Source organism: Astyanax mexicanus, chromosome 14 (assembly GCF_023375975.1).
Source record: "Astyanax mexicanus isolate ESR-SI-001 chromosome 14, AstMex3_surface, whole genome shotgun sequence".
In the NCBI taxonomy this organism is placed as follows: Eukaryota; Metazoa; Chordata; class Actinopteri; order Characiformes; family Acestrorhamphidae; genus Astyanax; species Astyanax mexicanus.
In genome coordinates this window covers 47,091,093-47,101,110 of record NC_064421.1, presented here as the reverse complement: position 1 = coordinate 47,101,110, position 10,018 = coordinate 47,091,093, and the positions used below count along the sequence as shown (strand labels likewise).

The 10,018-nt window shown below is 33.4% G+C and overlaps 1 protein-coding gene across 1 annotated transcript; it reads right to left on the bottom strand.

Annotated features, from left to right (window-relative positions):
- Window positions 1-904: 904 nt before the first annotated feature.
- LOC103039711 (adhesion G-protein coupled receptor G2) lies at window positions 905-8,258 on the bottom strand. Its single transcript, XM_049463639.1, has 11 exons — window positions 8,236-8,258; window positions 7,248-7,398; window positions 6,501-6,629; window positions 5,955-6,074; window positions 5,818-5,857; window positions 5,608-5,699; window positions 4,252-4,373; window positions 3,355-3,620; window positions 2,225-2,294; window positions 1,855-2,132; window positions 905-1,055 (listed from the first exon to the last, which is right to left on the bottom strand). The coding sequence occupies exons 1-11, from the start codon at window positions 8,256-8,258 to the stop codon at window positions 925-927; spliced, it is 1,422 nt and encodes a 473-aa protein (XP_049319596.1). The 3' UTR covers window positions 905-924.
- Between the last annotated feature and the right edge of the window lie 1,760 nt (window positions 8,259-10,018).

The window sequence follows — 10,018 nt, the reverse complement described above, 5'->3', positions numbered from 1 at the left end:
TAATTTTGATTTCAAACTTTTATAATTAATAAAAAAAAAATAGCTTTTATAAAAATTTAAAAACACTTCAGGGCCCAAAAATCTGTGGCAGTACTCATACAAAATATGTATATCTTTTTTGGAATGTTGAATCCACATTTCTATCACTGGCACAGATTTGAACGTTTGCAGAAAGCTCACACTGCCCTCTTGTGCTTCTTTTATACTTAAACAGACTCTTTTTTTACATTTTATAAGTGTGGTATATACAGTATTGAAGTATACATTCATTGTTGGGGCAAAATAATTGTATTTTGTACACTTTTTGATACTTTTAAAAAGTCATACTGTCCTTTATATTGAGCAAACCTTTTTTATAATACAAAATGCACCAATAGAAATTGTCCAAAATTTATTGAAAAATACATACATTATATTTTATACATTGCAAAAATAATATATATATATATCAATCACTTACATTTAAATTGAACAACATTATATCACTGTTATTATGGACATCTATCATGAAAAATAATATTATTACTAATATTATTATTACAGAATTGTTACATACTTGATATTTGCTATATTACAAAGTAAAATATAAAAAGTATACATGAGTGAAATTTTAATTTTGAGTTAAAGTTTTTTTTTTTGCTTATTAAATGAACCTTCAAAAAGTATTAAGTATAAAGTAAAAGTAAAGTGCTGAAACTGTACAGTGTATCAACAGTGTATATATTCAGATTCGCATTATGTATGTAGCTTTTAACTGTTGTAAGTTATAATTAATAAGTAATTAGTATTGCATGCAAAATAACACAAACACCCTTTTTAAAACATAATTATTTCTCATATTTTACAACTTTATTTTTACATTATTAATGTGCGCGTAGTTCTATGTTTTATCTCCAGTGTAATATTTCTCTGTATCTCTGCCAGTTACTTTTCTTTCTCCTCTATGGTTGAGGTTGTGGTGTTGGTGTCATTCGTTTTTTTCAAAGAAGAGTCAGACTGACCCATGTCCACATCTTCATTCCGAAAGAAGTAGTAGTAGAGAAACAGGAAGAAACCTAAGAAAAAGTAGAAAAATTTAATAAATAATTCTCTATGGAACAGTGTAACAATAAAGATTTATATATTAGGTTACCACAACTATGTATAGTGGTTAATTTCAATATTTAGCTTTTCTGATATTGAGCAATATGTCTTTACATTTTTGCTACATTTTATTATTTTAATAAATTACACTATAAAACTCACCAGATTAGGCGCACCGGATTATAGTAAAACAAGCGCTGAATTTCTCTCTTGAACACTCTCCTGTTCATTTGGATCAGTAAATCACTTCTGTTTATTTACAGTAAGCTTAGATTTCCAGATTTCCACTAAGGCTGGGTGCAACAGCATTAGCATTAGCGGCTAACTGCTAGCCCTCGTCGCAGTTAGCAGCTGACCACTGCCTACACTGAGGAACCCTGAGTGTTCCGGCTAACCCCTAAGCTCACTGTAAATAAATGGATGTGCTTTACTCACCCAAATAAACAGATTTCAGGAGAGAAATCTGTGTAGATTAAAATCCAGCACTCGTTTGACTTGTCTGACTCTTCTGAAATGTTTTTTTTTATTCTTCAGAATTACAGTTTTGTTTACTTAGCTTAGCTTTAAGCTAAGCTTAGCTACTTGACTTGACTTGACTTGACTTGACTTGACTTAAAGCTGAATTAGAAGGAAAGCATGACAACACCCCTGTTCCTTACTAGTGTCGCAAAATGCGCCTTATGAAATAAAAAAAAATACGGTAACATACATGAACTGAACTTCACAGATTAATAAATGAGACTGTATAAATGGAAGAGAGGCACCACCTACCTTGGAAAGAATTGAGAATGGAGAAGATGTAGTAAGATGGGATTAGCATAGGTCCATAACTAAAGAAGGCCACGCCCCATGTCAGACCCAAAAGGACAAAAAGACTAAAGATCATTCCTGTTCTCTTTGATGATGTTTTGATGATACCATGTTTAGTAAGTCTTGTGTGGGTGATCTTCTGGACGATCACGATGAAGATGGCGCATGTGAAGATGAAAATCAGTGCGTAGTAGCCAACATTGACTATATAGTGAATATATGTGTTTGTGAGCCAACACCTGTTAAATTAAAGGGGGAAATGTTTTTTTTATTTTTTTGTTTGTTGACTTTTAATTGTTAAAAAATGCGATTTCTCTAAAAAGCAACTTACATTTGATAAGATTTTATTTGTTCATAGTTCCCTGTAGCTGCGATCACAATAACAACCACAGCTGGAAATCCTGAAAAGAAGCAAATGAGATGCGTTGAGTTATTTTGTGTGATTTGTCAAAGGTTGTGGTGCAAAACAACAGGCAAATGTTATCAACTAAATGTTTTGTAAAAAGTGACTGTCCTTATGCTTATGTTTCTAACTCTTAGACCCACACAAGTGGTACTTAAGTAATACAGCGTGTCTGATATGCTCACATTGGCTCAACATGCTTATTGTAATCGTTTATTCCCCCATGGGAAATGCTAAAATCACTATTACAAACTGTACAGCGGGCAAGTCTTTCATAGTTTTTTACTTTTAGCCGATATGGATATACTTTAGAGTAGTGAGAGGTGAAATGAGTTTTAATGGGAGCCACAATGCTCCTGAACGCATGCCAATACAGGGCCAGTATTGCCGATATCGATACCGATACTTTTTAATATTTAAGCTTCAAAGATCCAAAAGACCTAGGATAGAATTTATCCAAAATACAACATTTTTCACAAGCAACAATGAAACAGAAACAAAAAAGTTTGCCTTAACATAAGGAAAATAAAACTTTTTTGGCAATACAAAAGTAAAATAAAAGTAGATTTTGATGAATCCGCGTGCGCAGCAATCAGTGCGGATCGATACTCAAGTATTTTTACATGAGTATTGATCAATATCAAAACCAGCGTTGGTGTCAATATTATTGATATTTGGATCGATAGACTGAATGGCTCACTCACAGATTCTTTGTAGAGAACAGGCCAATCAGAACCCTTTGTTTTGCATGCGCTTCATGAATATGCACTGAAAATATCGCAGAAAATTCTAGCCAGTGTTTTTGAAATTTTTTGAAATGACTTTTCTAGCCATTTAACACAGTCGCTCTAATTTATTACTGATTATTCTTTTAAGCTCAAACTAATCATTTATAAAACTGACCTAAAAGAATGAAGACACAATGTGATTGAACATTTGACACAGTGAAATAGAAACAAATTAAGACATTCATATCAAGGTAAATGCAGCTAAATCCTTATAAAAACAGATCAGCACTGTACAGCTAATAAAAGAATGACTTATTATTCAAAACTCACCCCATCCTAAACCAATGACTGACAGCTTGTATTGTCTCTTTGTGGTATTGATTGCATTGAGGCTCAGGTAGAAGTGAAGTGCCTGGACGAAGAACCAGGTGAACGTGGCTAACATGGAGAAGTGCGTAGCGGCTGCGATGATGACGCAGGAAACGCTGTTATTCAGATTCGTTACTTGCTGATTAGACAGGAAAGTAATATTCAGGAGGACCAAAGCCACAAACAGATGCATCAGGATTGTGGTGCCCACCCTGATTTTGGCACGCCTACAGACATAAAAACAGGACAGATTACTCAGCTTACAGCATTTACACACAGTTACAGTTTCGTTTATTTAGCTGACTTTAACATATTGAGAAAAAAACATCAGAGAGCACATAAAAACTACGAGTTCCTTTGATTTTTCCTACATTTAAAATCCTCTGGAATATAATCAAGAGGAAGATGGATGATCACAAGCTATCAAACCACCAAACTGAACTGCTTGAATTTTTGCACCAGGAGTAAAGCAGCATAAAGTTATCCAAAAGCAGTGTGTAAGACTGGTGGAGGAGAGAGTGATTTCTAGCTTGTAGTGTGAAAAAAAGTATTTATTTGAATATCTTACGAAAAAAGTAAAAAAAAAAAAAAAAGCGCTGTATTTCAGAATGCTGGGTGTGAATGGAGGTGGGCTACTCGACAAAAGTTTGTACTCTTTATCATGTTTCATTAAACCCCAAGTCCATTTCACACTGGATTTCTCCTTTAAACAAAGCTAACTCAATACAGTACTTATTTTACATGTATTGCAATGTGCTGAAATGTATTGAGTGTAGAGTATCTGGCATTACTTTACAAAACTACAAAACATCTTGTTCAGTTTTTAAAAAGTTGTTGTGATGGCTTAAAAAGACTTACCGCATCACGAAGTGAATGAACAGACCTACGATGAGGAAAAAAGTGGACAAGCCACAACCAATAGAGGTGATATAGGTCAGTGACACCACATCTACTTCCGAGATCACCTGGTTTGGCTGCGACTGAGAGAAAAGAATGAAGAGAGCTAGTTTAGTGCTGTGCGATATGATGATAAATATCGTGGGGACGATAGAAAAGTGTCTATCGTGCTGCTTACCTTCTATCATCTCTATCGTTTCTACAGAAATTTCATAAATTATTCATGCAAATATATAAAGTAGGCTATGATGAAATGTTTTGGCGTGGTCTCTTTGCATAAACTCGGTTTATATAAGTGATAATAAAGTGATCTTCACAAAAAAAAAAGCTTCATAATGTGGTTTTGCGACGTGATGCTGCTTTATGTTATTAAACTCGTGAGAGCTGAGCAATGGAGACGCATTGTTCCTTTGAAAAAATTAGCTACTGCATCTACCTCATCTGTTTTTCTTTTCATTTGATACATATATATTGCTGCACTAAAAGGTACACAAAAGGTAATTCTCATTTGTGAAAGTTTGGTTTAATGTCACTTTGAAATAAAGTTGGAAAAAGTAAGAAATTATATTATTTTGTCATATTTTTCGAAGAATAACTGAAAACATACTTAAATGTGGTATATCATGATATATATCGTTATCGTGATATTAAAAAATTCCATATAGTGATATATGATTTTTCCTATATCGCCCAGCACTGAAGAGAGTAGTGGCTTCTACAGCTCTGGAAAAAAATAAGAGAGCACCTAAAAATTATAAGTTTCTTTGATTTTACCAAATTAAAAAAAACCTCTGGAATATAATCAAGAGGAAGATGGATGATCACAAACCATCAAACCACCAAACTGAACTGCTTGAATTTTTGCACCAGGAGTAAAGCAGCATAAAGTTATCCAAAAGCAGTGTGTAAGACTGGTGGAGGACAACATGATGCCAAGATGCATGAAAAACAAATATTGATTTCTGAACTCTTAAAACTTTATGAATATAAACTTTGTTTTCTTTGCATTATTTGAGGTCTGAAAGTTCTGCATCTGTTTTGTTATTGCAGCCATTTCTCATTTTCTGTAAATAAATGCTCTAAATGAGAATATTTTTATTTGGAATTTGGGAGAAATGTTGTCTGTAGTTTATAGAATAAAACAACAATGTTCATTTTACTCAAACACAAACCTATAAATAGCAAAATCAGAGAAACTGATTCAGAAACTGAAGTGCTCTCTTCATTTTTTCCAGAGCTGTATTATGAATCACTCCAGTAAATACTTTATGTATTCCCGAGTAAACAGTGTATGAAAATACAGATACAGATTCTTACCATCAGGAGCGCAAAGAAGGTCAGGTGAGTACAAGAACACTGAATTGTGTTGTTTATGAAGTTGGTTTTACAGCCAGATGAGGTCCACGTATCTTCCAGGAGACAAAAAAAAGAGCTAATTTAGAGAAATCTGAACTTTTACCATAAAACATTTACTTTTACTGGTTTCAAACCAAACTGGTTTTGATTAAAAAAAAGTTAAACAATTACCTGCACTATCTGAAGACATACAGGTCCAGTTAGCAGCAGGCTGTGCAAATAAACTCATGTAAATCTTTAGTTTTGTACGTAAAGATTATATAATTCCTTATAAAAGGAATTATTTTAAAATTGAGAAAGTGGCTTACCATACTCAGCTTTCTGAAGTAGATGTCAATGCTGTTTGTGAGATTAGTAATATTGGCCTCCATCGATATGCCAAAAACATCACTTTTGAAATACAGTGTTGAATCATTGTCTATGATGCTCTGAAACATTAATGATACACAGCAGGATACATTTTAGTGTACATTTTATAAACTGTTTCTCAACAAAAAATCATTTAAAGCTCTCATTTCATAGTTTTTTTCATTTATTTTAAAATGTATGGTTTGTAAATTATCAGTCAAAAAATGTGTTTTTAATTAACGGTTAGAAGTGTTCCAAATTCCAATAACTTCTTAAAATAAATTAATTTACATCTAGAATAACTGTAAATTTCAGTTTAGCTTAGTTTCCATCAAAATTCACATTTAGTTTCCTCTAAAAATACCAACTAAAAGCTGTTAAAAGCAGGTGAATCATGCATCGATCTTTTTTAATGAACTGAAATAAAGCGTTTTACAACCCGTTTGAAATATGTTTTCAGGTCTAAATAAAATGAGTAGATTTTTATATTTTTTAAAGAAAAGTACCTCTACAAGATCTTGGAATCGCACAACCCCGACGAAAGGTGTTTCATTCATTTGCATACGTGCCATACTGAACGCTTCTTCTGGAACCGTTACAGACCACTTTGACTCCTGTGAAGTGTCAGCCACAACCTGTCGAAATTAGAATATGATTATTCACAAAAAGCATTTCCAACACAGGCTTCATTCTGAGCAATGATTAAGGCTACATTCACACAGCAGATATATGATAAATATATACATATTGTAAAGTTTTAAGAGTAGAAAAAATCTATATTTGTTTTTTTTAATCATGCATCTTGGCATTATGTTCTCCTCCACCAGTCTTACACACTGCTTTTGGATAACTTTATGGTGCTTTACTCCTGGTGCAAAAATTCAAGCAGTTCAGCTTGGTGGTTTGATGGTTTGTGATCATCCATCTTTCATCTTCCTCTTGATTATATTCCAGAGGTTTTCCATTTATTAAAATCAAAGAAACTCATCATTTATAGGTGGTTTCTTGTTTTTTAAATTTCCAGAGCTGTATAAGGGAAATGGATGACAGCAGCGAGTAATGTACTTTAGTATACAAGCGTGAACTGTTTGGATTAGCGTTAAAATTAAAAAGATAAGGTGAATTGCTTAAAGAAAAGATCAAATTTGGTTGGAAAATTAGATTTGGCCCACTTTTACAGCAGTGTTGAATGTTGGGGCTGTGTCTCGTCATATGTTACACTTATATCAGATATGCAGCAATGCAACTCTTACCACCACGTCCCAGTTGTCATCATATCCGATTTTCACGCTTTCATTCTTGGCATTTTTAACAACAATGCCTTTAGCACCATCCGTTGTAATTGGTAACGTGCATGCATCACAAATTGATTTAGCTGCTTTTGGGAGGTCTCTCATCACATTTCTGAAAATTCAAAAACAGAATTATAAATCATTTAAGGACATTCATTGCAAGAACTGTAATTTTTCTTTGTTGAAAAGACTTTGGCTCCATCATATACACTGCGTAAGGCATGTCGCAATGTTAATTGCTATCATACACCCCGTCAACAGTTTAGGAATAAATCTACACTGATGGTTTTGGCGTGGAGGTCTGGAATTGAGGTGTGTTTAGGTAAATTCCTGGCATGTTTCTGTACTAACTTGCTGGCGGAAAAAACACATCGACAGAACTTGACTTTTAACTCAACAATAAACAGAATGAAGAATAAAATATCATTGCTGTTCCCTTAAATGAGCTGCTGGTGTATCTTCATGTGCAGGTCAGTATCCTATATCTGCTGAGACGCACAAAAGCGCCGCGCTGTTAAGATACGAACGCGCCAAAGTCAGAGCTCACCTGGTTCTTAGAGGAAATGACAACTGATTAGCACACTGATTGGTTTATTTCACGTTACGCTCAAAATTAACCACACCCATGTTTAATTAAGAGTATTAATTCATACCTTTTTTGCATGTTTAAGACACACAAGGTGCATATTTTGCGTCCTCACGATACCAAAGACACATCAACACGCCCTAAATCAAGCTGCATGAGCCGCAATTCATTGTTGAGCTGTAGATCGCTAAAATAGGGCCCATTGTGTTTAACTATTTCTGGTACATCATGGTACATCTGGTACATTCTGGTACATCATGAAAATTTACTTTACTCCTTGTAACTCAGGATAGTGACCAAAACAGTAGTCTACTTACAATGCTTTTGAAATCTTTTCCGATCGATTGAGTGGTCTTGGTGTACTTGGTGTTGTCGGAGTTGTACATGATGTATTTGGTTGACAGAAGCTTCTGCACTTTTCAATGTCTTGAACGTGCATAATGTATTTGCTATATTTTTCTTGACACAACAAAATGCAGATATTTAATCAGCTACGTTTTCACTTCTGACCAAAACAGTCATAAGCAGCAATGGACAAAAAAGTACTGGCACTCCTGCAGTTTTTCCAGAAAATGCACTGCATAACACAGATATACACAGATATGCACTGCATATCACAGTTACGACTTTGTTTAATATTATTATTATTATTATTATTATATTTTATTTATTTTTTTCATTTTCCTTTAAAATGACCCCAGCTGGCACACAACCGACCTTCAACGTTGAAATGTGGTTGAAATATGACTAAAGTAATGTATGTTGTTGTTTCAACATTGAAACAATGTTGAATCAACGTTTAATGTTCAATGGTTGCGCTAAGGTTGAAATTTTAATGTCCTCAACCTTCTGACTTTTGAATCAGCATTTTACATTTCATCACCATATAATTCCTAAAAATGGTTGGATGGAGGAATGAAACAATGTTTTATTTCTATTTGCAGTAACTGCTTTTCAATTTAACATCATGTTCATGTTTTATTAGATTTGAGTTAGTGTTTTGAGATCAGATGTTCAGTAATCAGATTGGTAGTGGTGGGTAACTTTCTTTATACTCAGCTTTACTGCAGTGATGTGAGTTTATTGTTAACACTCTATTAACTATAGGATTTTCTCATTTTAGTGAGCTATGGTTTAGTAAAGTTTGAACATATGACATTGAAACAACGTTGCCATATCAATGTTGATTCACTTTTAGAAATCAACAGTTGATTCAACGTTGAAATGCCAGCTGGGACAGCTTAAATACTGTAACATTTACTAGGAAAAGCTTTTTACAGTGCTCACATATTCGAATGTGGATTCTAATTCGCCAGCTCTCTACAATAGTCAGATATTTCACTGAAATGATAAAATATAGCTGATGCACTGTGGCGCAAATAATAATAATAAAAAAAAATCACATTTAGTTTCCTCCAAAAATGCAGCTAAATGCTGTTAAAAAAACCATTATTTTCGTGAAATTACGTGACAGATTTTAAAAAGCAGTCTTGTTATTATTATATTTATTATTTATTTTTTAAGGTTATTTTTCTTTAAAAATGACAAATACTTAAATGGTGATAAAAATGCATATAAAAGCTGTTAAAAACAAGTAAATCATGTATTTCATTTAAACAGATTTTTTCTTTTTTTGAAATTACATGACACGTTTTTAAAAAACAGCCTATTATCATTTTTAAGGTTACTTCCCCAAGAAAAACATGACACTGAAAGTACTGTTAATATTACTGGGAAAAGCTTTTAAAAGTGCACATATTAGCACATATTAGAATGTGGATTCTAACTATACAGCTTTATATGGGCAGATATTTTACTAAAATAATAAAATACAGCTGACGCACTGTATCTTTAATGATAAGTGTAAAATTTGAATAGTTGAAGGTATTAAAAAGGGAGCACAGTGTGGGGTTTGGGTTTAATAACAGCCATAAGGTTTTGCATGCAGTTTCCTTTACAGCATGTCAGGTGATTTGTGTAGTGAAGGTCACCTGGGCTGTATGTTGTATTCCAACAATCTGACATGTTCTTGCAGAGATCATGGAGGATGAGAGTGTTATTGGGGCAGATACCTATAAAATAAATGGAGTTTCCAGTCAAAATCAATGAGCTCAAGTTGATACTGTAATATTTATAGTTTTTATGT